The sequence below is a fragment of the Melospiza melodia genome, chromosome 16 (genome assembly GCF_035770615.1).
Source record: "Melospiza melodia melodia isolate bMelMel2 chromosome 16, bMelMel2.pri, whole genome shotgun sequence".
Classification (NCBI taxonomy): domain Eukaryota; kingdom Metazoa; phylum Chordata; class Aves; order Passeriformes; family Passerellidae; genus Melospiza; species Melospiza melodia.
Genome location: NC_086209.1, coordinates 18184105 through 18210496, shown reverse-complemented (window position 1 = coordinate 18210496; position 26392 = coordinate 18184105). Strand labels below are relative to the sequence as shown.

The following is a 26392-nucleotide window of genomic DNA, read 5'->3' as shown; positions in this document are numbered from 1 at the left end:
AATGTAAAATTGTGCCAACATGGAGCACGACTCAAAGGCAGGATTCTATCAAACCAAGCCCTCAAGACAAAACCCGCACACACACGGGTTCAAGGTGTGCTCAGGAGAAACCTGGTGCTTCAGAGGAGCAAAAAGAGGAACTGGACAAAGTACAGTCAGAAAATCTCATCTCTACAGGCTGGAAATGGCTCTGCTGTCCCAAAATGGGAAATTGGTCACCTCTGCTGGCCACCTCCCCAGCACCAGTGACCCCAAATAAAGTCACCAGTGTGGCCACTGAACACAAATCTCACATCTCCCTCCTGCTGCCCCTTTTCCTTTGAATCCACAGAGCAATCCAAGCAAACTTCATTCTTTCCTCCTCAGGGAAGTCGGGCTCTATTGCATGTGCTCTCTTTTAATGGAAATACTGGCTATCATATCCCCAGAGAATCTTGAAATCTTGCAGTTAAATGGAAAGGATACACTTGACCATAGATCTCAGACTGATGGAGACACACTTCATGCAAGTAATATAAATAAAATATTAATTCTGAGGTAATGGGAAAAGTGCCTTACTAACTTTTCTTTCAATTTTAAAAAGCTTGAGACTTTCTTAGCTCAAGAGGAAAATTCCAGCAAGTTTTGAATTTTCATAAAAGAAGTAAAAGACTTTAAAAAAAAAGAAAATAGTCCTTCTCTGGTCCTCAAAGGTATTTAGGCATTTACCTCTCTCCTAAAATTAGCAGTCACGCAATTCTGAAAATGCATGTGAAATATGGATCCTTACAATTTAAATGAGGACTGTGCACACCCTCCCCCAACTAGATGTAGAGCTTAAATTTTAAATAATCAAAATACGCTAAACTCATGAAACTCTAAACCAGTTCATGTGGATGGCTAGGTGCACCCATCTCCATGCAAATTCTAATTACCAGTCAACATTTGGGGCTGTTTTGGGGAGACACAAAATTTGCATTTGTGCTGCTATAGACCTGAAGCTGACTTCATTGAGGTGGGGCTGCGAGGCAGAATTGCAGCAGGCAGAGTTTAAACCAGGGTGTCCCACGTTTGCTGATAAATCACAGGTGCCCCACCAGCCCACTTAGAGCCAGGCACTGGGGCTGCAGTGCTCTGCCCGCTTGGAACAGCTCAGAATTAATTCACCTCGGCCTAAGGAACTCCCTCACCTGTACTACGTGTTTACAACACTGGGTATGGGCTTAGGAAGGGGAAAGTTCATCCTCATCCTCCCAGTGCTGTGCACCTGGCTTGATGGAGCCTCCAGTGAAGGGAAAGGGTAAGTGCAGCTTCATTACCCTGGTTACATTAAGGTAATATTTCATAAAACTGAGTTAATTGCTTGATATTCCTCAGTCTCCACAGTAAAAAAAAATTAAAAATAGAAACTAAAAAAAAAAAAAATAAAAAAAAAAACAACAATGAAAAAGAAAAACCTATCAAATCAATGGTAAGTCATTTTAAACCACAGAATTCACCAGTCTGTATTGGGATGTGCTCCTCTGGCAGGATCAGAGCCACCCCACACAGCCTCCCTTGACCCCCAGATGTCCCTGCTGGCAAAAGGATCCCAACAATAAAGGAGCTGCCCAGGCTCCATTGCCTTCATCTTATGGGAACCTCTGCAATGGGCACAGGGAAAGTGAAAGTCAACCAAAATACTCGAGAAAACTCCAATACTGGAGAGATTCTCACACCTAGCACAGGTCTGGGGCTCCCAGCTGCCAGTTATGACCAAATAAATAAAACCACTCTGTGTTGTAACAGTCTCCAGGTAAGCAATGACACTAATTGGGCAGGGGAGCTCCCCTCTGATGCTTGAATTGCAGCACACACTAAAAAAGGATGCTAATGAGATGCTAATGAGATGCTACATTTACCAGGCAATGCCACCTCAGGTACAGGGTAACAAACACTGCAGAGTGGAACGAGTCACAAACACAATAAGAAAGAGATGCTGAGACATTTTTACCCTTCTACTCCTGAAATTATGTCCCCATGCTATTTAAAGAATAACAATGACAATATTTTGCTCAATAGAGGATAGCACAGAGCAGCAAGGAAAAGATGGCAGAGGTTGGCAGTAAAGTTAAAATTTACAATCTGTAACATGGCCGTGTCTTGACATAAGAATTACTTTTATTGGAAATGTTAGATATATTCTCCAAAGATTGCACCTATATTGCAAAAAACCTCTAGCAAACATGAGGCAACTGCTGTGTTAGAGCAAAGAACCAGCAAAAAAAAAAAAAAAAAAAAAAAAAAAGAGAGAGCAATCATTTCTTACTAAAAATCCCTATGATAAAACATGGCATGCACAAAGCTGTAGAGCTGATATTCTACACAAGGACACAGAACCTGCTTGCAAATACACCTTCCACCAAAAATTAAAACTAAAAAATTAAAAGATTTCCTCCATTGGTATGCAGCCCTAGCTCAAGGTGAACTTGAAATCCTAAATTACAGCAAGTAAAAAGTGTCAACAAAATTTACTGAGAGAGCAAATTAAATAGGCTGGAACAATGAGAGAGGTCCAGAATCCAAAGTTAATCCAAGTGTAGGATGGGGGGATGCAAGAATGTCCTGCTTGTCCAAACAAAACCACCACACAACCAGGAATTACTGTCCTTCTGTCCTTTGCTGAAGAAGTTTTAGGGACCTGAAGGGTTGCTGTAAATGGGCAGAGAAATTCCTGACATCATCCGTAAGAAAATGTTCATATCCTAATTTTCCCCCCATACTTGAAGGATTGCCTTTACTGAACTAAACTAAAACACCCAAAACTCCTTTTAGGGCACAGGTTTTAAAGCAATATATTCTCACCAAAAAAAAAGGTAAGACTTATCCATTTTCTGATTACCATAAATCTGTCACAAATTGTATAACACATCTTTTTCCTGAACTGAGGAGCTTATGACTGGAAGACACAGTGAAAGAACAATCATATAGGACATAAAAGGATCTTATGCAAAGGTTTATGAATATTGGCAATTCCTAATATTCATCTCAATAGTAATTTTTACATAACTGCCCTTCATTGCAGATTCATTTTTACTGCATATTCATTTTTATCAATGTCAAGTGAAAATGAATATCCTCAGCTGCTGCTAGAGGCGCTTCCTTTACCCCTCCACCCCTTTTCCTCTTTTTCCTCTTCTTAAAATCCTTTTTTTTTTTATTTTGCCTTTCCATTTTTGCACAATTTCAGGCCGCAGCAGTTCTGTTCTGCAGCATATTTGGTGCTAATGAATCCCAGCCTTTCACGACCTGGGCAAAACAGGGAGTTGTAATGACACCTTTTTGCTACACTATATTTATTTGCCAGCAGGATCCCAAATGGCAATTCCTGCCACATCACTGCTGCTCTCAGTCCCTACAAGGAAGGGACAAACACAAAAATTTCATTATTTATGGTACTCATGGAAGAAAGCACAAAAAGTCTTTTTCACGACCCAAAGAGTACTGGAAATTGGCTGCCCTGAGAATGCCAGTCCTAAATGCACACCAATAAAAACACAATTTGTATTGCATTCACTGCAATACACAGCATCCCTCATCAAGGAAATTAATTCTGGAGTAATTCTGATGTATATGTGGAGCTGCAGGGTCCTTATTTTAGGGTGTAATATCACAGTGCTTTATTCTTTAGAGAGAATATATAAATATCTGTGTGACTGGGAAAGAAAGTAGGAAGAAAATTATGTTAGGAGAAGAAAGAAACAGGTACAAAAAGAGCAAATAAACAGGTTCGTGGCTTTTAAAAATTTCTTTCCATGTTCTGATCTTCAATATGATCAATACAGCAAGATTTTAAGATTTGTGTAAATTTTAAGATTTCTGTTTTAAGATTTGTCTAAGTTTCCCACAATCTTACATATTCTTTACATACCCAAATAAGTTGAAAGGGAGTATAAAAGCATTAAAAATAATCCCACTGCTAAGTATTAAACTGATGTAATACAAGCCCTTACTGAGAGAAAACAGTGCATGCCTGCTCATTTCTAACAAACTGGGATTGAATCAAAATACATCCAGACAAAAATTGCTTCCACACCACAGAAAATGAAAAAGAACATTTGCCTTAGCAAAGACAAAAGGTGGTAATTCAGTACCAAAGAGGAAGGTGGTGATTGTTTTCTATCCCAAAAGTGAGTGCCAGAGTTATTTCCTCCTTCATGCCAAAGTGCTTTCAACTTTAACAAAGACCAAAAATTGCCATATCTGTAAAAAAGCTTCAGATCCAAAATTTGTTTATTTTAATAAGTAAACTTACTTTTAATAAGTTTGTCTCCTAACTTTAGCCACTCAGCTCAGTACACTTCTTTCAGAACAAGGCTTAGCTGAGCTTTCTACTCATGGGAAAGGCTCCTCCAAGGGCCAAGAACGTGAATATTTCAACATGGAACCACTTCTAAAATCACACACAATTTGTGGCTTAGAAGTTTAAATATAAAAACTTTTAAAATGTTGTCTTTGTTTTTAGCAGATGTCTTATAATCTTCCATTCAGAACCAAGGACTTTTGTAGAGATTTACCACAACAAGAGATATTTTTTTTTTATGTTTCTGACAAGTTTCACTGTTCCTGAAAAGAGTTTAAATAAACCTCTGGAAAATGTATACAGCTCCCTGAAATCTCATTTATACCAGCTTCCTTCTGATGTCAAATTATTATTCCAGTTGCCTTAGTTACATCATTTCAGTATCTCAGACATGGATACCTCCGCCTTATCTCCGCAGATAGAACTTAGAAAATTCATTATTTCTCTATGCATGGAGTCTGTATTTGCAGAATGCTGCTCACACGTTGGTGGCTTCATTTATTCCTGTACTTAGGGCAGATAAGAGAGGCGGTGAGCAGGAAGAATTCCTCTGGAAGGTTTGTACAGACCCTGCTCCCAGCAGCTGGAGGTGCATTTGCTGCTCCCAGCCTGGCTGGGCGCAGGGCTGGCGATGGTGTCACAAAGCTGCTTTTTGGTCACACAAAATCAGGCACAGCACTCTCCCCTCATTTACCACTTAACCACACATCTGCTCGGAGGTCTCAATGAGCTGAGGCACACTGGGGGGAATTGCAGCCAGATGTTTTCCCTTGCACGAGTCCATGAACGCACTGTGCCCTTCATTCCAGCACCTTTTGTTCCAGATGTGCAGCCCAACCTTCCAGACTGGAGCAGACTCCACAAGTCAGGTGAAGTTTATTAGAAGTCTGAAACCATCTAAATGCCCAGGGAAGCCTGACTTCAAGGCATGGCATTGACAGGTAAAGGATGGTGCAATACAGAGGCTCCTTCCTGCATTTGGAGGTAAAAGCTTGGTGGAATACAGAGGCTCCTTCCTGCATTTGGAGGTAAAAGCTTGGTGGAATACAGAGGCTCCTTCCTGCATTTGGAGGTAAAAGCTTGGTGGAATACAGAGGCTCCTTCCTGCAGCCCCCTGGGACAAACACAGACAAACCCCTTTATCCTCCTCACACTCATTGTGATGCATCTTGAAATGATTGGATCTATTGTTAGAGCAGGCCTTGTCAGCAGCTGGGACGTGGTAATTAATAGAAATTTCTCTTTAATTCCTTAGGATGGAGAAGCTAAAGCCACAGTTGAGCCCTGGACCCCAATTATTAGGTGATTAATGAAATTATAATTGCCACGCTTTCGCTCACATTCACCGCTAGGTTTACTATTAATCATTAGAGGCAGAGCACAAGACAAAGAAGACATTTCACAAACATTGTGCTACAGACACATGGGAGAGCTCTATTTGGGTCAGGAAAATATTTTCTCCGCCAAGCTGGAGCAAATGAGTGTCATTACCAACAAGTTAACAGTGCTGACAGCTCCAGTGAAGGTTCAGCTGCCTAACAGGAATCATTTCCTGCCTGATAACAGCAGCCACCCCTGATCCAGCACTGCACACACAAATTTGTTGGCCACCAAGGTGGGAGAAACAGTTTTTAGCATCCCTGCCAGTAAATGGAACAATCAATCAGCCCCAATAACAGGATTCCCTTCTGAGTTATAAGGATATTTGTTTTAAAATCATGTGATACAGAAATCCCATAACTGAATTGTGTCTCTCTGTGGGCATGGACAGTCTTGGGTCATTGGACCCATCCTCTGACATCTGTATCTATTTCCCAAAGACAACCCAAAGTGGCCAACAGAGTTCCAGCTTCAGGAATTAAGTGAGCAATTCTTTTGTCTATAAAATATCCAGTTGAAAAAGAAAAAAGAACATAACCCAAGAGTTGAGTTAGAGCTGCTTTACCCCAGTAGCATTAATGTCAGGAAAGGTCAGAACCAAGATTTTTTTTTTTCTTTTTTCCCTTCTCGACTGATCAGATTTTATGAAAGAATAATTATTTTTTCACACATCAAAAAAAAAAAAAAAAAACTATGCAAGGGAAGGAAATTAAATGCAAGCGAAGAAAAAGGCCGAGCTCCTTTTGTCTCATTTGGCTTGAACAGCTCTTGAAAAATTTAAGGGCTCCACAGCCATCACCCCCATGAGAGAGTGCAAGAGGAGAAGGATTTCCTTGGGGTCCCAGAAATTGGGCAGAGGAAGGGACAATTCTCCCTCATCCCCCACCTGCAGCCTCCGCTCTTCAACACCCCAATGCATTTGTGTTCTTGCAGCCACACGGTGTAAAGTAAATGACTATTTACCTTGCACTGATCTGTATCAGCTGAAAAATCACTGTAATTTAGATCTCATTTGTTTATGTAATAAATGATTTGTTTATACCGAACTCGATGCTTTACTTCAGCTCCTTGAGGTTTCATTAAATCACAAAACACTTGTGAGACCAAGCCTAGGAAAGGCAGAAACAGCAAATCTGCCACGCAGCCCTGAATGCATTAACAACCAAAGCATGCAGCCACTCCACCGTGTTTACTGGCAGAAAGAAGTGATTTCTGTGATCAGCCACTCTTGAATACGTCTGAAACTCTGATTGCAGGTGCTTTTTTTAGTGCTGATTTAAGCAAACATTCCTCATCTGACATCCTGTGAGTTTTAAGCAGGAGGAGGGTGGGGACAGCAAGTTGCACAATGCTGAATCCCAGTCTCTGGGGGAAAATAAAAGACCTCACTAATCTCTGATGTAATTTATCTGAGCATATGCCAAAGTGCACTAAATTGTGTAAGGGGGGATAATAAATATCTCCAGTGCATGACAGAGAGGGAATGGAGAGCTGAGCAGTTCTATTGCTCTGTTCAATCAGAAGGTTGGGTCACTTAATGCCTGAGCCCAAGGCTGAGCATCAATCTTGGCAGTGCTGTGAGATGGCAGGAATTTACAGAAACGAGCAGCATTGCCTGCAAACCAGTAAATGTTGTTATATTTATAAATATTACTATTCTCATCATGAAATTGGCCATTAACAGCTTCCAATTAGGAGGCAGAGATAACAGACATAGCTGTAACTTGGGTTAAAGATTCAGCAGAGAGCCATGGCTGTTACAGATTTCTCTTACTGCAAATTAAAAACAAAAAAAAAAAAAAAAAAGAAAAAGCCTTACCACCCTTTCTTAATCTAAGAACTCTTTACTGGAGAATAGGGAGAATAGGAAGCTTTTAACTTTCTTTACCTGGAGTACTGCTAAAAACAAAAGAGGATTTGCTGGTTTGGTTTGGATTTTTTCATTTTGACCTTCATAACAGAATTAAATCATCTGTTCTTCTTTCCCCCCAATTCTTGTAACAGTAATTCCACAATAAACCAGTACAACATCGCCCAAATGTTAGGGAAGATTGTAAAGCCATAATAAGGTTCAGATAATTCAGTGGTGACATGACTTTTACTGCACTAATATTTAGTTAATGCAACATCTTAATCAGTTACTTTCTAGGAAAAAACTCCCAAGTTTTCATGCTTACTGTTGGTGTTTAATGTTTTAATGAATACCTTACACAAGAGCCTCTCAGAAAGGTGCAAACAATCCCATCAAACTTTTCCAATCACACACAGCATTCCTTGTTTCTCTCACGCACACACAATTTTACTCCTGTTGTATTGTGAGGGAAATCCCACAGATACAATCACTAAAATGGAGTTTACTCATCAGAACAAGAGTGTGGCTTTGCAGAGATTAATCCCAAATGTAAAAAAAATCTGATCCTTTGTATGCTCCTCTCTGATTTCTTAGCAAAGTGAGAATTTCCTGACCCACTGGAGGTCTCAACACAAGAAATGTGAAATTACTGCTGAGCTCTGTTATTGCTCTGTCAGAGTCCAAATTGTGGGAGGTGCAGGTGGCAACAGAAATTTCACTTGGTAACCAGAGTGGAATAACTACCTTTTTGCATGCCATAGAATGATGAACTTAGAAAGAAGTCCAAATCCAATAACTTCTTGCATAGATTAACTCGAGCTTTCTAAATAATCCAGCACATATTAGAAAGGGTCACATTTCCAGTGGCTCTAACAGCCCCAGGAGGGAAACTACAGTGGTTGCCTTTGATCTATTGGCCTATATTAAACAGTGATGTGCTGGAGCATTGGGAAATGTCCTAATTTATTCCTGGAAAATACGTATGCATATTGTCAGATGGAACACTCTTTATGCTGCAGTGGTGTATTTTATGAGAATGATTAAAAAAAGAGAAAGGAAGCAGAGAAGTGTGTCATCCATCCAAAACTGAACAGGCTCCCTGGCTAAATGGCTGAGCAGCAATTTTGATTGAAATTCTTTGCATCAAGATATCCACTTCATTTCTATCCCACAAAACACTCCTTTCTAAGCTCAAAAGCAAAGTGAAAAATGAGTGCATAAAAAAAAAAAAAAAAAGGCCAATTTCAGACCACAGGTATTGCAAGGGGAAATCAGAGTGCCCAGCACTTGCTGAGGTGTGTGCAAATACAGAAATGAGCAGAACAGGAGCTGCCCCTCCTGAGCCTGGGTTTGGGAAGGTGCCACAAAAGCAAATTCATGGCACAGCCATGGTGAGAGCTTTGTAGGAGCTTCAGAGCCTGGCACCCGGGCATGCAGCTCCTCAAACCCCTGAATTTTAGAGTTTGGCCCCTGCACCAGAACTATTCCACCTGCACTGTCAGCTCCACACACATTTAGGAGTTTTTTTAACATGTGCTAGTTAAAAAGCAGCAGAAAACAAAAAGCCTCCTAAAACAGAAAAGAAATACAGCTCTGCTCTCAAACACTAGATCTGTCAGCCTTTTGCACTTTTTTTTTTTTCCTCTCAAAGCAGAAATAGCAAATAGAGGAAAAAAAAAAGAATTTTTCCTTTGCATTTTCTAAAATTGAATTTTTCCCCTCATATGCTCTCACTGCACCACAGGCTGGCAATGCTTTCTGAGAGGGGCAAATGTTGCACGTCCATTTCTAATCAGAAGAATTTAATAATATTCAATCAGTTTGCATTTATGCTGTCAAATTTTTATATATTTTTTTAGAAGAAATGTGAATACCCGTTGCTAGCCAGAGTAGCTGTGGACATGAATAGCAGCCTAACTGCCTCCTTCTGCAAAGAGAGCTTTCTCCTTGGTACAGCTGAAATCCTCATCAGAGTTCCCTCACAACACAGATATTGTAGGTGTGCTGTGCTAGTCATTGCTGTTATTATAAATGACATTTCAGGAATTGAAAAAATTGTAGCTTGTCAGTTGAGACCTGTAATCGTTTTCCATTCAGGAAAGGGCTTAACAGGGCTGCTGGTAGAAGGAGGAAAAATACATTCCCTTCTTGCTAATCTCAGAAAGACACAAGTGGTCTAAATGAACAATTATCTGAGACATTGAGGGAGATTTCTAATAGCACTGCATTGGAGTGAGGGTTGGTGTGTTCTGACTGTCGCAGACATCTTTTCATTAAAAATCCTTTCCTTAGGATTTTTCCTCCTGAGAAGCTGGGAGGCCTCAGGAACAAAATGCAAACAATGGTTATCTGCTGCTGTGGGATGCAACAGGTGCATCTGGGATTGGTCTCATGTGGTTGTTTCTAATTAATGGCCAATCACAGCCCAGTTAGCCTGGACTCTCTGTCCAAGACACAAACCTTTATTATTCACTCCTTTCTATTCTTAGCTTAGCCAGCCTTCTGAGATGAAACATTTCCTTCTATTCTTTTTAGTATATTTTAATGTAACGTATATCATAAAATAATGAATCAGCCTTCTGAACATGGAGTCAACATTCTCGTCTCTTCCCTCACCTGAAAACCCCTGTGAACATGGTCACATTCTGATGGGAATTTAATTTAATTTAACCCCAAATCAGCCCCAGCTGACCAGGATGCTGCAGCAGCTCCAGGGAGGGGAGCAGAGGTGGCCCTGCCCTGCCCAAAATGTGCCCAGAGAGCCCCTGGTGCCACCTGCCTAAAGCAGGCAGAGGCCACAAGATGAATCCACTCCAAAACAAAAGCTGTGCAACCCAAGAGCAGTTCCTGAGCCTGGTGCTGCTACTGCAGTCCTCAATGGAAAGTCACTTTAATAGAACCCCTTACGATGCCTTCAAATTGCTCCCTAAAATGGAATAAATGAGACAGATGCTTTAAACTTTCAGATGCTTAACCATGTATTCCTACTGTGTATTTCTATTTCTACCCTGTATTTCTATTTCTACAGTGTACTTCATATAACGTGCTTGTTGCTGTCTGTGGCCATGAGAAGAGAACTTATGTTCACAATCTAAAGTACAAGTTACATTAGAACTCCTCAAAAAATGTAATAGCCTTTCTAGATGATAGCCTGTGTTAGAAATAAACAGCCAGGAACAGTTCATGGTACATGCAGATAACTGTGAGATAAGCAGTGGAAAAAAAAGAGAAATTACATGATTTAATATTAAGCTGTTGTAGTGGCCTGCTGGGGAAGGAGGGAAAAAGTAATCACTGCTAAGCACAGACTTGAAACATCACCTTCAAAACAAACCAGAGGAACCAATACCTCTCTTCCTAACAATATTAATAATAACCAAATATTATAATTTTGATGATAATTGCAGTCTCAGCCATACAAATTAAGCAGAGCATCCCTTCTCTCCAAACTGCCACAGGCAGTGGAAATCACAGTGCCCACTCGGTCAGAAAATCAGAGCTCCCCTTCCTGCCCAGCATCCCTTCGTCCTCTGGTGAGCATTGCAGAAAGGCTGGAGCACTGTAGGAAGAATGGCTGTGCAATAAAAGTGTAATTGAAATGGCTGCACTGCTGCCTCATTTCATTACTCACACTGGCCTCTGCTTGTTAAATTTTAAGATCTCTTGGGAAACCAGTGCATAATATAACAACACTCCAGAGTGTCAAAACAACCCCTGCTACGATTTATCTCATGCATGACATCAAGGATCTATTTTAAAGTAAAGATTTTACCAGTGAAACAAGTCCTTAAACTTTTCCAGTTCCCTGAATTTAAAGAACAGAGACTAAAAATTGTGGGCAAATTTAAGGAATTTCTAGAGTTCCAGTTGTCTTTGCCTGCCTGAAATGTTTTGAGTATCCTCACTCTTCTGCATCTCCAAAGTCATTATAAGAAGAAAATCTAATCTGGGTTTCTTGAACAACAATTACTATAAGAAAACAAAATTTCATCAAGCAGGCAACTAACAGAAGAAAAACAAGCAAACAAAAAATCCAATTACAAACTCAGAAATTCTTTGGTTTAGAGTAATTTTAAAGTTCCATTCAACACACAGGGATTGTAAATCCTTTTGGGTGCCACACACCAACATTTCAGGGAGGGATATCTGGATACCAGCACAGCCCTGCTGCCATGGGCTGCTCTCTTGGATTTGCCTTTTCAACTTCAGCTTTACTAACAAGAACTGAAATTAATGGGCTCTGAAAGGTAAAAAAGGTGCATTTCTGCACCTCCGTGCTAACTTCACCAGCAACTACAATTAAATTGGAAAACCCTTACAACCACAAGTACCATTTAAAAAATCCCTTCTGCCCCATGCAGGTAAGGTCACCACTGAATATTCTGCTTTATTTGTTTCCAAGGAAAAGCAGGTGCACAACAGCAGTGCCATTTCTTCATCTGCCCTTAATTTCTCCATAAAATCTGCCACGGCCATGGCATGTTACCTGTAGGAAACGCCATAAAATTAATTTTGTCTGGGCTTAATTAGCAGTTTTATATTTAGCTCCTTCCAGTGCACAGAGGAGCCTTGGCTCCTCTGCAGCCATGCCCAGGAGTCACTAATAGGCCATATAACACAAATACAACATTTTGCTCTCTGCTGCTATGGAAGACTGATCATTTCCAGCGGGTTTTTATTCAGAGGCAATTTCTCCTTAGTGTCAGGAAACCGTGACTAACTGAGGTAAGCGCCCTGCCAGAGGGACTTTCAGAAGAATACTGGAGTAATGATTTCAGCAAGTACTTTCTACACCCACCCGCCCTTGCCTTGCAAAAGCTGAGCCAAGGACCAGAAGAGCCTTAGAGGGGACCCAGAGCAGTTTCCCCAGGGCACCCCAGAGATGCTGCTTTGCCACCAGAGCAAACACCAAAGGCTCAGAATGGCCACGACACCCCAGCACTGCAGCTCAGAGCAAAAACAGCACAGGACACTAATTACAAGGGAGATGAAACCATCTTTCTGAAAAATTCACCACCAGTCATGGTGTCGCCTTGAATTTTTTAAGATTTTCTAAGCTTTCTGATGTTTATAATTCTTGTAACAAACTTGCTCACACAGTTTCTGTAGATAACTCATTGTTTTGCATTCTTTTATGGAGGAGGAGAAATCTGATGGACTGTTGGTTTGTCCAGCATCATTGGAGAGGTGTCACTGTCACCCTCCAACCCACTGTCACTTTTGGAAACCTATAAATGTTGGAGTCAGAAAATAAATTTCCCTTTCTTACCTTGATAACAGCAAAATGTGTGCTCTTGTTGCTTCGTGTCCTACAGTGACATCAGGGTCAGACACCCCAGGGTTTTGCTCTTTGTTTTCCTGTTTCTCCCTGGCAGATCCAGTGAGTGAAGCCTCTGGGTGATGATTGCTGCTCATCACCCAGCACCCCTGGCTCCATCCTAAAATTTATTCTAACATAAGTAGTGCAATTCCTAGGCATTGGCAACAGGACACGGGGCTGTCACAGTTAAATTTGGCCACCAGCTCCTTTTCACTCCCTCAGTCCATGCTGATCCTCAGCCCTTGGGAAGAGGCAGAAGCCCCAAATGACCCAGGCCAGATCAATAACAAGGGGACAGGCCATTGGAGCCCTGGGTCTCCACAGGGCTGTTAACACAACCTGTGTGTTCTGCCTCTTCTCTGTAGAAATTTAAACAATTTAAACCTTACAGTCTAAAAGATACTGGGGAAGTAGAAATCAATGGAAGCTTTGTTATTTCAAGAAAGCAATTCCAAGGAGTCTGAAGCATTGTCTCCTCAGGACTTCGGTTTGCATTTTCATGCAATTGTGTGGCAAATTCTTTGGCTGGAGAAGAAAAAAAAACTATGGAGAAGCGGAGTGGCCTTTCTGTGCACTGCTCCCTACAGAACAAAATTAATCAGTTACTTGACTTCCACTTTGCCTTAACATTATTGCTTGTTATTTAACTTTAAAAAAAAAAAAATCAGATTTTTATCGTTACAGAAGCTCAACCTGTTCTGAACTCTGCAGTTCTGTCAGAGGCATCGACTATAATGATCCAGATCTCAAGGTCAGAAATATAAAGAACTGAGTAAACCAGTAATTTCACACTGTGTAACAGTCTCTGAGAATACTGGCCCCTGACATATCATGCCATGAAGAAAAACAAGGAACTTTCATTTTTGATTTCAAGAGTCTAAGTTTACTCAAAGGTGTTTTTGCTATCCCCCAAAGTTTTAGAGCAGTATAACCAGCCTTTACAACTTGTCAGCATTTAATAGCCTACACCCCAATGATTGATTTTCTTCAATTGGCTTTTTTTTCCCCCCTCTCCAACCCATGTATTTAGCTTTTAGGTGCAGCAGGTTGACAAGGCATCTATCATGGCTAAACAGACTAATTCAGAAGCATTTCTTCTCTGCAGCCCTTTTGGTTCGGTCTTCTGCTGCATTCTTTGTTCTGTATGTTCCCATGTACCAACAGAGGTTTCTGCTACAGCATCACAAGAAAAGCTGCTCTGTGCTCTTCCTTCTGCACTCCCTCCTTCCCACCCTGCCCTCCAAGGGAGTTTGGTTCATTTGGAAAAGGAAGATCACTGAGTAAAGACCTGTGTAAGTGCTTTGGTAGTTATTACAACATACTTAAGATATACCTGGTTCACTCCATTTAAAAATGTCATTTCTCAAGACAATACAAGAGTGAGACAGGAATTTTCCTGCCCAAAAAATTGGTAGAGTTTAACAGACACCGATTTAAGCCCTGCTCTCCAATAATTCTGATATCTGAGTGCAAGTCATGTGCACTTTGTGAAATGTACAGTGTCAGACACATCCTGAGGTTTCTAAAGCAAGGAGATATCTCTGAAAAAAATGGTAGAAATGTCTGTTAAGGTTTTTCAGTGAAAACCTATCCCTGAAGACCTGAGGTATGCTTCCAATAGGGTTGAATTAATTCAGCCAAACATACAGTATGATTTACCTGCAATCCCTTAAACTAATATAGAGGTCTCAGGGTCTCAGAAACCTGAGGATGAACTTAAAAATAAAAAGTAATAATTCTGTGGTCTAATCTGAGCTTCATCTCTCTCAGATTGTGGAGACAGAGTCAGAGCCTGCATAGGAACAGCTCAGAAGAGGCAGGAGGAGGGAAATCCTCCAACAGCATCACAATTATTTTTATTTTATCAAGTTGCTGTAAAAGGAACATCTTTATTCCTCGGGAAAACAACACTAGACAATGCTTTTAAGATGTTTCTTAATGCTTAAGCCCCACCTCCTCTCTAGGAAGATAATTAAGAGCTGTCTTTCATCTCGCTGCTGTTTGGTGAGGATAGGAGTGGTACACAAATGACTTGAGAAGCTGCTGAGTTAAATCACTCCTGTTTGCAAAAAACTAAAATCTGCCAGAGTAAAGCAGCACTAATGGATTTGCAGCCGACAGAATAAATACCACTTGCAAGTAAAATAATATTTGTGGAATATGTGAGGAAAAACTTTCTTACATAAAGGAAAAGGCTCCTTCAATTACTGCCCACCTTGCGGCTCCCTTGGGCATTTCCCAGCCCCTTCTATCAGCTCTCTCTAGGTGGTTCTATCACGTGCCTTTATTCTTTATAAATATTGTTTTATCTTCTAACTGAAGGCCAAAAATCCTTTTTTTTCCCCCTCAATCAGGATGAGTGCTACAAAAGCACTTGATATTGAAGCTGCCTGCACAGAGCCCTGGGCACGGCTGGCTTATTTCACAATGGCCAGTAAGAGAGATTCATTCCTTGCAAGGGGAAAACAGCATTTTTCCATTGAGTGAACTCCTGTATAATACAGCAGCATATCTCTGCTTCTTCCAGTCCCCACAACTCTTGCTATCCTTGTTTCCAACTGAGTTGTTTACTTTCCCTCAAATCCTCAGCTTGGCAGAGCTTGTGAACAGCCTGCCACGCTGCTGAGCACAGAGCCACAAATATGAAAGGGAGAAGCGATTTCTGAAGGAAGCACATCTGAAAGGAGGGAGATAAAATAGTGATGGCACGATTATTTTTATTTTATCAAGTTGCTGTAAAGCTGCCAAGCCCAGAAGCCGCGCGCTTTAGCTGTGCTCTGAAAAGAGAGAGCCAGAAAAGATCTTCCCTCTCTCACTGCTGCTCCTCACCAAAAAGTAAAAAAAAAGTTCAGATGTTTCCATCTCAACAACACTTGTAAGTTCTGAAATAGAAAGAATGGAACAGATCATAAAGAACCCTCACTTTCACTTGAATAGGCAGAGGTCTGCGTGATGGGCACAGGTATGAAAGCAGCTGAAGGAAAAACAATTGGGATTGAGAAGAGCCAAGAGCTTTGTTCTCACTGAGTGCCTCATGCACCCCCTCCCCTGCTGCTCAACAGGAAACCAAATCTGCACAGAAAAAACACCAGAATCCACTGTGATGGCAAAGACTTCATGGATCTCGGACTTGCTGAGCACAGAGATCTTCTCCAACCTAACAGATTCTGTGAAATGATCCCTAAAATAAAACTTGGGGAGGAGGAAATTTTAATGTGTACATGACAGAGGATCACTGTAAAAATCAGGTTTTCTCATAGGGAGATAACTATAGGAATTCAGAGAATAAAATATGAAATATTACCAGATAACTAAAAATGTTCCCACAGTGCAAAATACTTTGGTAATAAGTAATTTATTAATCTGGTAATAGCACTTCAGATCAGGACATTGCCCTGAAAACCTTTAACTTAAAAGAAGCACCAAGAACTCATCTTGTCCATGGCAATGCCTGACAATTTGCATTTCCACAAATGGCGACAACCTGAGGATTTATGTGAGTCTTAGATGAAGAGCGCAGAGGAATTTAGAATAAAATCTTGAGGGAGAGCAGCAGCACAAAGAGAGGGCCTGACAAATAAAACAAAGTGCAATTTCTGCCTCTGTTGGTAGTTTACACCATCTGTACTGCAGATATATAGTGAAATTCAGGGCATTACAAAGCGCTGTGGAAATTTATGGATTTCCAAACAAAGCAGTAGAATATGCATCTTTTCAGGGATGATGAATTCTACAGCAAACACCAACCACTGTCAGGCTGTTTGCAACATTAATTCCTTTCTGAGTCTGGGAAATTTCTAGTATCTGTTAGAGCTGGGAAAACAGCACAGTGCACAACAATTAATTGTGGGTTTTGGGAAGGCATTTAAAAACAAAGCCAAAATGGAAAGTTTTGCTGGTCATTTTCCAAACTACAGATGCTGATCTGCAGCACCAACACCTACTGGCTGGAGCCTGGCATCCTTTTCTAATGGCATTTCCCCTGATTTAGCTTCATCAACAACTCAATTAGAACCAGTTTGTATAATTCCAGCAAAAACCAGTTTGAATTTAACAGCATGGAAGAAGGAGCCCTCCAAATGGAGAAGTTCATCCATAGAAAGGATGATGCACACTGAAAACCTCCCTTCCTTCTTCAAGGCAGAGTTAGCTACCAACCAAAAGCATTTCATTTCCTAAGAAAAGACAAATGCTGAATTATGAAAATCTGTTTTCAGCTTATTTTGGGTTAGCCCATAGATTCTGCTGTTCATCTGTGTCCTTCAGCTCCAAGCAGGCAGGATGGAGGCTGGAAATGCCATTTCAGTGGCAATGGAGTCCAGGCCACCATCCCTTTGTGACTCCCTCCAATTCACCTCCAACCGTGGCACAAACTTGTGCTGCTGGACAGTGACAGAGGGACAGCAGTGGCTGCGACTCCTACGGCCTGAAAAATCAACTACTGCTTTAGGGAATGATTTTATAGATATGAAATTCATAGGTATGAATTTATAGATTTGAAATGGGACAACACAAAGGAAAAAAAGAGATCTGGAGCAAGATGTCATTTGTTGAGCTAATTATGAGCGGCCACCCCTGTGTCCCTGGATGCAGATGAGGGGACACAGGCAGGGGAGCCTTGTGGCCAGGCTGGATTCTGACATTCCCAGCTCAGCATCTCAATCTGCAATCAAAAGCTGTCAGAGAAGGAAAAGGCCCCACAGCACAGTTTATTCTTCACTGTTTCTCTGTTTTGAAATCCCTTCTAGGTGAAGAAAGCCAATAAAATCTTAGCAAGGACCCCCATGCTGCTCTGCTGCCCAGTGAGCTCATGAGGCCTGAGGAGTGAGAAATGTCCATTTTAAAGGGCAATACTGCCCTAAACTGCCCTAAAAGGACCCAATATGGGCACCCTGAGTGGCACAGCAGCACCTGCACCCTCTGGGAGTGCCCCTGTCTCCTTGCAGGAGCTAAAACCCACTGCAAGTGCTGACTCTGGTAATCTCCCCTCGTTATTTATTGGATTCTTTCTCAAAGGCAGATGGAGGGAGCAGTGGTGTTATTCTCATTTGGGATTGAATGAGTCCAAAATACCCATTACCTTACAGGCACTGGGGCACCAAGCTCAAGTGTGTCTGCTTTATGTGCAGCAATTTTCAGCCAAAAAATTAATCAGACCATAAAATATCCTTCAAGAAAAGCAATGATTTTGCAGATGAGGAGCTGCCTCAGAGGGTGAGCAACCTGGCAACCCAGAGCCAACATCCCCACTAAGACACAAAACAATAATCATATAACTTAATGGACTGGTGAAATCCCACATTTCAGTTAACTAAATTCAAGCAAAATCTCTTTTCAACACTGAAGAGGTGTGAGAGAGAGTTTGGTTGTGCATTGGGAGCTTTAACAGCATTTATGAATAATTTGTCCCCAACACTGGGTTTCAGCCTCCATCCTTTGTGAGGAATAGTAAAATATTCAGTGTTAAAAGAATCCCAACTGGACTGAACCTCTGCAGGTGAAGAGCTCACAGGGCACTCAGTGCCTCCTCCTGACATTGCCTGGGACAAGATTTTATGGCTCTGTTTGCCATCCAGAATGAAAAGTTTGTGTCACTAATTCATCAGGAATTAATAATGTTCTTACTAAACATTGGAAAAGTTTATTTTAAAAAAAGCCAAACAACGAACCAAAACCACCATCATCAGGAAAAGATGGTTACAAGTTTCCTACAAACAGTGTGGGAAGGAAAACATCAGGAGATCAACTAAGAGTAAAACCCCAAAACTTCCAAAAGCTTTCCCTCAAACACTCTCCATGCTAAGATCTGCATGGAAGCCAATACCATTTTTAAGATTTAAGGCACAACAGCAGAGAGGTTTTATTACGTTCATGCTTTCCAAGGGCTTTCCAAGCTGCTCCTGTCCCTCCCAGCTGCACAAATCCCTGCTCTGGTGGGGCAGTGAAGGGGATGGATCTGTCCTGAGCACAGCTCCTGCCTCCCCTTGCAGTGACAGCCAGGTGGGCACCACAAAAGGGACGCCTCCATCAATCCCAGCTCCTCTGTTTGTCCAATTTGCAGAGTGATGCAAGCTGAGCATGGCTCACAGCACTAAGTTACAGTCCAGTGGCACTAAATGGTTTTGATATTTGGAGTTTTCTCCTAAATAACAGGGATGTCTCTGCTCCCTCGCCAAAAGGTGAAGGAAAAGGAAAACCATTCTGAGCATCCCAATGGATAATGGAGCACCTCACAGAGCTCACCTACATCCTCTGTTAGCAGGCCCAGGTGATTTACCCAGACTCTGACCGGGCTTTGTGCATCTCCAAAGATGAAGGAGGAGCTGCCTACCTGCCCTTTTTAAACACTGCTTCACTGCTGAGTGCCCAACTCCGTGTGAGGAGAAGGAGGATAAATGCCCTGGCTGCTCTGAGCTGCCCAGCTCCCTCCTGCAGCCCAAGATAAGGCATTGGCAGCTTTTTGGGGTTCCCTGTTTGCACTGGGGTTACCCTGTTTGCGCTGGGCTGGGAGCCAGGTGATGCTCTACAGTGTCACAGACACCTATTTGTGAAAATCTTCTCATTAAAATATTTTCTTAGGATTTTTTCCCTTCTGAGAAGCTGAGAGGCCTCAGGAACAAAATGCAAACAATGGTTGTCTGCTGCTGTGGAGTGCAACAGGTGCATCTGGGATTGGTCTCGGGTGGATGTTGGGTTTTAGTGACCACTCACGGCAGAGCTGCTGCTCTCTCTCTGTCCGAGCCACAGGACCTTTGTTAATCATTCCATTCTATTCTCACCTAGCCTTCTGAGAGAAACCTTTCCTTCTATTCTTCTTAGTTAGGTACAATGTAATAGATATATCATAAACTAATAAATCAGCCTTCTGAACACGGAGTCAACATTCTCGTCTCCTCCCTCATCCAAGAACCCCTGTGAACACTGTCACACTACACACACTACAGCTGAGCCCCCTGCTTTTCCTACCAGCCCTCTCCTCTCTGCCCCTCTGAGTCTGTAACAGCAGCCCTGACGTGTCAGAAGCAAGAGGAAAGAAAAGATTTAACAGTGAGAGCCAAAGGAATTAGGCAGACAACATCACGGACAGAAAGGGAAGAGACATTGTACAAGGCAAATGACTCGGAAAGGATTTAAATACCTCAAGGAGGACCTGGAGCCTTTGCTACAGGCTGATTTCCCCGTGAGCAGTTGGGATGTTTGGGCTGTGGGAGCACAGGGAGCAGTGTGACAGCACATCCAGCCCCATGAGCTCAGTGGGAGCTGTCTGGGGAGCCCTCCCTGCTTTTAATTAACTCAAGAGAGAACTCTGTATTGGCTCAAATTGAGAGGCTTTTTATCATGGAATCACAACCCAGTCTGGAAAACAGACAGCTAAACTTAAATGAAATGGGAATTATATTCTGCTTTTGTAATAGTCTCCCCTGCTGAAATCAATAGCAAATTCAGTGCTCACAGCTCTGAGAGCTGCTTCTTTCTGTCCTTATTTTCTCTGAGTGACTTTTCAGCTACACAGAGACTAACCTCCACTGCCATGCACTATGGCAAATCAGGATCTTGAAAAAATTATTTTACACATAGTAAAGTCTGTCTGAAAGGCTGCCAGGTTAATACAAATAGAGTTCTGCCTGTGGCCAGGTAACCTCAGCAGCCCTGCTCCGCTGCGGAGTAAGTCTTGATTTAATTAGAATTAAGATTTTATTTGCAAACATCTTGTAATTACCTTTTTTATTTTACAGTTGAATACTCCCAGTGGCCTACTACAGGCTGATATACTGGTTTATATGTGGCAAGTTGGTGGTGTTCTATTCCACATTAACTGGAACCAGGGGAAGCTATCAATAGACAAGAATGTGTTAATGCCCCTTTCCACTCCATAAACTGCCTTTTCAGAGTCACCTTCCAGAACTGTGCCCTGATTTCTGGATGCGTTATTTGTTCAGGATGTCAGGGATAATTAGTGCATTTTCTTTTCTCCTCAGTTTCTCAATAAAATGTTATTTTGTTCCTACAGATACTCAAATCACATCAGGACAACTCTCTGCTTCCATTGGCTTCAAGCTTGGGAGGCCTCCATTAGAAGAGATCAAGTACCAGGTTTTAAGACTACTCAAAAATAGTTCAGAAATTTGTGCAGGCAATCCTAATTTCAGTTTTAATCCCCACATCTTCTGCTCTGATCTGGTCTTTTATTACTTGTTTAGGTTTTCTATAATTTTACCAAGGGTTTGTGGTAGCACTCAGGATTAAAACTGAAGCTCCATTACATAAGAAATATATTCAAGGAATATTTGAATTTACTAAGGCACCAAACAAAATAGGAATATTTTGAGCACACAGATTCTAAATATTGAATATAACCTGGGTGTGATTAGACTGTATAAATCTGTTTAGGTAGATAGTTTCTATTGAAGACATCAAACCAGGATAAAAGCTTTGTTTTCATTCTGACTTTGACTGGTTTTGAGTCCTAAAGGCTCAAGCTGTGACTTAAGCAAACAGAGCACACCAGGACTCCATGAACAATAATTCAATACCCATGAACTGTGGGAACAAAATATGCACTGAATTCTTATTAATTGCTTCTCTTCAGATATTTAACTACAGTTGCTAATATTTGTTCCTAATTTAAAACACTCTTTTTATAATTAAGAAAAAAACAACAAACAACCTATTTTAATTTTGAATATTTTTAAAGCCAAGATCAAACCACAGGCCATATTGCAATATATCTCACTTGTCAATAAAGAGAGCGCCTAAATAAGTACCTTCAAGCATATTTATCAGAAGCAGAGCAGCAAACGTGGTTGGATTATATTTATTACTGGCATCTTTTTGCCTGTGAGCAGGAGCTGAGGGGAACAAGGTGAATTGCCAGCTCTCCTAATAAGACATCTCTGTCAGAAGGTCCAGAAATGTTCAGGGGAGAGCCTGGCTGCAGATTAGGGCTCAAAGGCAACGAAAAGAACACAAAGTGCTGCACATGGCTGTGCCTGCATCGCTGGGCATTTGGAGGCAACCAGAATTACATGACTTGATTTACTTTACAAAAACTGATTAGTGAAACCCCCTGTGGATTTCCTAACTATACTATGGAGGGATATAAGATTAGTGTAGCAATTCCCATCATCAAACGTATTTACTGCTAAAATATTGGATTAGTGATGTTGTATCCACTGTTCTAAGATTATAAAGTGATTCTTTAAAATTGAGCAAAAAAAAAAAAAAAAAACTAACCCTACACTCTATCATTTGTAATTAGATTTGAGCGAGTGGCTTTGCCTTTCCAGAAAAAGCAATTTTGCTAAAAAAAAAAAAAATAAATAAAAATGGACTGTGTTCTGCACACAAATAAAGAGAACATGAAACTATAGGTTCAGAAGAATCCTCTTTTTGAGACACAAATGGCTGGATTTGGGTGGATCTTGTTGTGATGCCCAGTGCTGTGGAATACCCCACCTCTACAGCAGGTGGTCATGAAGCCTTGTTGGTGTGAGATGTGGTTTATTTGAACACACATCATTTATTTGACATCATCATCCTCAGATATTCACCCCTCCCAGAGAGCTCTGAGGGCCATCACTGTCTCAGGTTCCACTGACAGTGAGCAGTGAAGGAGGAAAAGCATGAGGAGAGGGGATAAATTAACATGTTCATTAATGTAATTATGCTACATTTGGCCAGGAAGATTAATGCAGCTATATCCTGACTTTTTAGCCATTATCTTCAGTGAATAAAAGCACTTGGAGTTCTTACAATTAATAAACAAATAAAAAGCTGCAGCACTACCATCACCTTCTCACATTTTATCCTGTTGAACACCTCTAGGCACCACTTGTATGCAGTATTTCAGAAACACGCATTATAGACAGTGATGTAGGAGTCACCAAAAAGAAATTAAATCAGAAATATTCTGCAACTGAAGAGTGGGAGTTTTGTTTTACCTGTCATGCTGGCAAACCTCGCTGTTTGCCACTACTGCAGTTTAAACTTGAGCATTGTTCCTTTTCAAGAAGAAAATGGTAAATCTGTTGTCTCTTTCTAGAATCATCTTCCCAGTAATGACAAAATTCTGGAGGTTTTAGGGCTGGAGAAGACCTGGTGATCCCACATCTCCCTGGGCTGCCTAATTCCAGTTTTCAGTGAAGAATTTTTTCCTTTTTTGCCATCTCATCTAAACCTTGGCAAACCTTGAGGCCATTTCCTCTCATCCTGGCAGTTGCTTCCTGAGACCAATCCCACCTTGCCAAAGGCTGGCAGAAACAATTTGTTTCTGGTTCAGAACCATGGTGACCAACATTATTTCATGTCACTGCCACACAAAATTCAGCAGCAGCAACCTCAGAAATTTAAACAATCACAGATTACTTTGATTTTAAATTGTCCTGCCTATAATGGACTGTAAATTTAGAGGCTACAAATACATAATCTTAACCACAGCAGCTCTGAACAGCCTTGACAGGGTTTATCAGCTAAATGTTTAATCAGGCAAAGCAGCAAAAAACACAACCACAGGAATACATGGTATTTAGCATTTAAATAAAGCTTGTAAACCAATGACAAGTCTATTTGGGCAACTACTCCCACACGTGTTCCTTATCTGCAAAGGTCTTGTCCCAAATTTATCGGAACGAGTCTCTCGTACTTTATTTTCCAGGCAGGAACATCAGTTTCCATTCACTGAGCTTACAGAAAAAAGATGCAGAAAACTACAAGTTAAAAGCCACGGCCATGAAAAAAGCATTCCCACAATGTCAATGTCATTCTGCTCTGTGAACTTAATCAAGCACAGCCAAAACCCCTAAAAATCACAATTGTAAAACCAAGAACAAAAGCCCCACCACACAGAAGGAGAAATGAGCCTGACGAAGCACCGCAGCTCTTTTCTTGTCTAATTGCAGAGCTGTTTCAAAATTCCCAGCAAAACCTGGCTGCTTCCACGATCCAACCTTGAGCAAATAAGGTGAGCAGGAGCCAGGGCGGCACAAACCCCAAATCCTCGTTTGCCCAGCCTGCAAGCTCTGTGTGAAATTGCCCTGCTGCTAATGGGCACCAGCTCCTCCCTGCTGCTAGCAGGGGCCAGATGTGGCTCCTTCTGCCTCGCTGCCCCTTGGCCCCGCACACAGACCCTGCTCTGGGGCTGCTCCACTCCCCCTCTGCTGGCAGAGCTCATCCCACAGCAGCCCCAGCACACCAAATGAGTTTTTATTGTCGTTATTAAATAGGCACAAGCAGTGAGACTCTCCCTTGTGTGTGGTTTGGGGGGGACTCAAAAAACTCCCGTGGAAGTTACACCTTTTTGTACTGAGGAATTGGCTTTGCTCGTGGTTCATTCCAGCAGCTTTTAAATACATTTCTCCTCCTTTTAGAGTTGGGAACCATTTGCTTTATGAGCACCATTTGGATCATTTGCCTGTTGCTCATAAAATAGACAAAGCTTTTATCCATGCCATGAATTTTTACTCACTTTATACAAAATACCTAAGGAGGGATTTGCAGTGGCCAGAATTACATCCATGAAAGAATTATCAACTAATTCAATTTTCTGCTACAATAATGGCTCCAGCAGTTTTTGATTTTGTTGATTACATTTCTTCTCTCCAAGAAACAAAAAAAAGCATGTTAGCATTAGTTTCTTTGTAGGTATTTGTTTTAGAAAACAGACTATCTTTTAAAATGAAAAATAAATAGGAATGATGAAAATATTTTGTGAATTTTTATCTTTGTGGTTATTAATTAAAGCTGTGGCAAATGCAGATTTCGATAGCAATCAAACAACACGGTGATGGTCTGTTGTTGTTCCAGCAAGAACGAGGATTCCCATCAACACTGGGACAGTGCAACAGAATATTTCCTTGGCAGGACTGCTGGCAGCAAGTCACACAAAGCACCAAGGAGAAGTGGCTGCAAAATTCACCTGTGTCACCCACGTTCACACACCAGTGCGTGTGACAATCGTAAACGACAATCGTAAATGAGTAAATGACAATCACAGCATCAAGCTGCTTCAGCAGCTCCTCTCTCAACTCAGAGGCCAAAATGCTCTCCAAGAAGCCAAACCCAGCCCCAACCCAAGCTCCTGGTGAGGAAATGCTGCAGGAGAGGAACAGGAGGAGCCATCAATGCTCCATCAGCTGGGACCAGACGCCTCCCTGCAGGTTGTCCCAGCACACGAAGGGTTAATGCCTGCTGCTAGCTGAGGAGCACAGCAAGCCCCGCAGGACTGCACACAAACATCATTGATTGCAGACTCGGGTCGAAGGGGTTTAATTGCTGTGATTAGCAGCCGCCTGCATGGAGGGTTTGGGGGGTTTGGCCATGCAGGGCTGGCAGCAGCACACCCTGAACTGGGACAAGGGGAAACCCTGGGCCTTGGGGAGCAGCAGCTCAGGGACTGCCCTGCAGCACCAGGCTTGCAGGTTTACAGACATAAATCTCCCCTGTGCATGCACAAACACAAACAGCACATAGCTGGGTTTATCAGCTGAGAGTTTCTATATTTCAGCCAGCTCTGCAGACTGTCCTGTGGAGCCTGCACAGCCAGCACTGCACCTGCTAAAGGGAAACGCACTCAGGCATGAGCAGAGCTGTGAGGGCTTTTTCACTTCTGCTTCTCAGTCCCTGCACTGTATTTGCCACAAGCTTTGGGAGCAGAACCTCTGGAAAAAACTTAACTTCCAGGATTTCACATCTCACCGCTTCTTTCCTTCCCTCACATCACCTCCGAAGCCACATGTGCAGTACACTGATACACAGGGAATAAACAGCAAAAAGGGCTCTGAAATCCTCCACATAAAACATTTACAATAAACATTTTTTCAAGTAACTACAAACACCAAAATATTCATACCCATTCTGTGTTAAGAAAGATTGCATATTTATATCCATGTTTCTTTATTACTTTTTGCAATGGTTAATTATTGTTTCATTCTTGGTTAAGTCCTCATGAAGCAAAAGGCTGATGTCTCAAACCTCCCTCCCAAAATAACAAACATTCACCATTTCATTTCTATACCAGATGCTCACAGTTTATTGGCACACCAATAAAACCATCAAAGTAATTTTGTTTTGTCAAGTTCCGCAATTTTTTTTTAAGCACAAGTTGAAGGCAAGATAAGGCTGGCATTCCTCCCTTAAAAAGAACTTACAGGGGATCACCAGTAGTCTGGGCAGCCAAAAACCAAAACAAACCATTTTTACATGTGATAGAAGAACCACAGAACAACTTTTTGCAACTTTTTTTGCAGATTATGTCCATAAATACTTATAGAAACCAGCACTACAGACAAGAAGTGATCAGAAAAGTTGTTCCAGCCTACCTGTGGCTGAGTCCAGGGCTCCAAGGCAGTTTCTTTCAAAGGAGTTTGTGGCCTTCCCACTTCTTTCGTGTGCTTTTGGGAGAGAAAAAGATGTCAGTGATATGTTCAGTCAGCATTCAGCATTAATATCCCTCGAGGGAATAAAACAGGTACAAATTCCATACAATAATGTATCAACGCATCAATGCACACATTTGGTGTAG

General features: G+C 41.6%; 1 protein-coding gene across 2 annotated transcripts in view; it reads right to left on the bottom strand.

Moving 5' to 3' along the window:
• PCDH11X (protocadherin 11 X-linked) overlaps positions 1 to 26392 on the bottom strand; it is a 419799-nt gene that overhangs the window by 201519 nt on the left and 191888 nt on the right. For both annotated transcript variants that reach the window (XM_063170837.1, XM_063170838.1), the window contains one exon: positions 26190 to 26261. In XM_063170837.1, coding sequence (XP_063026907.1) covers positions 26190 to 26261 — 72 coding nt within the window. The remainder of the gene's footprint in view (positions 1 to 26189; positions 26262 to 26392) is intronic.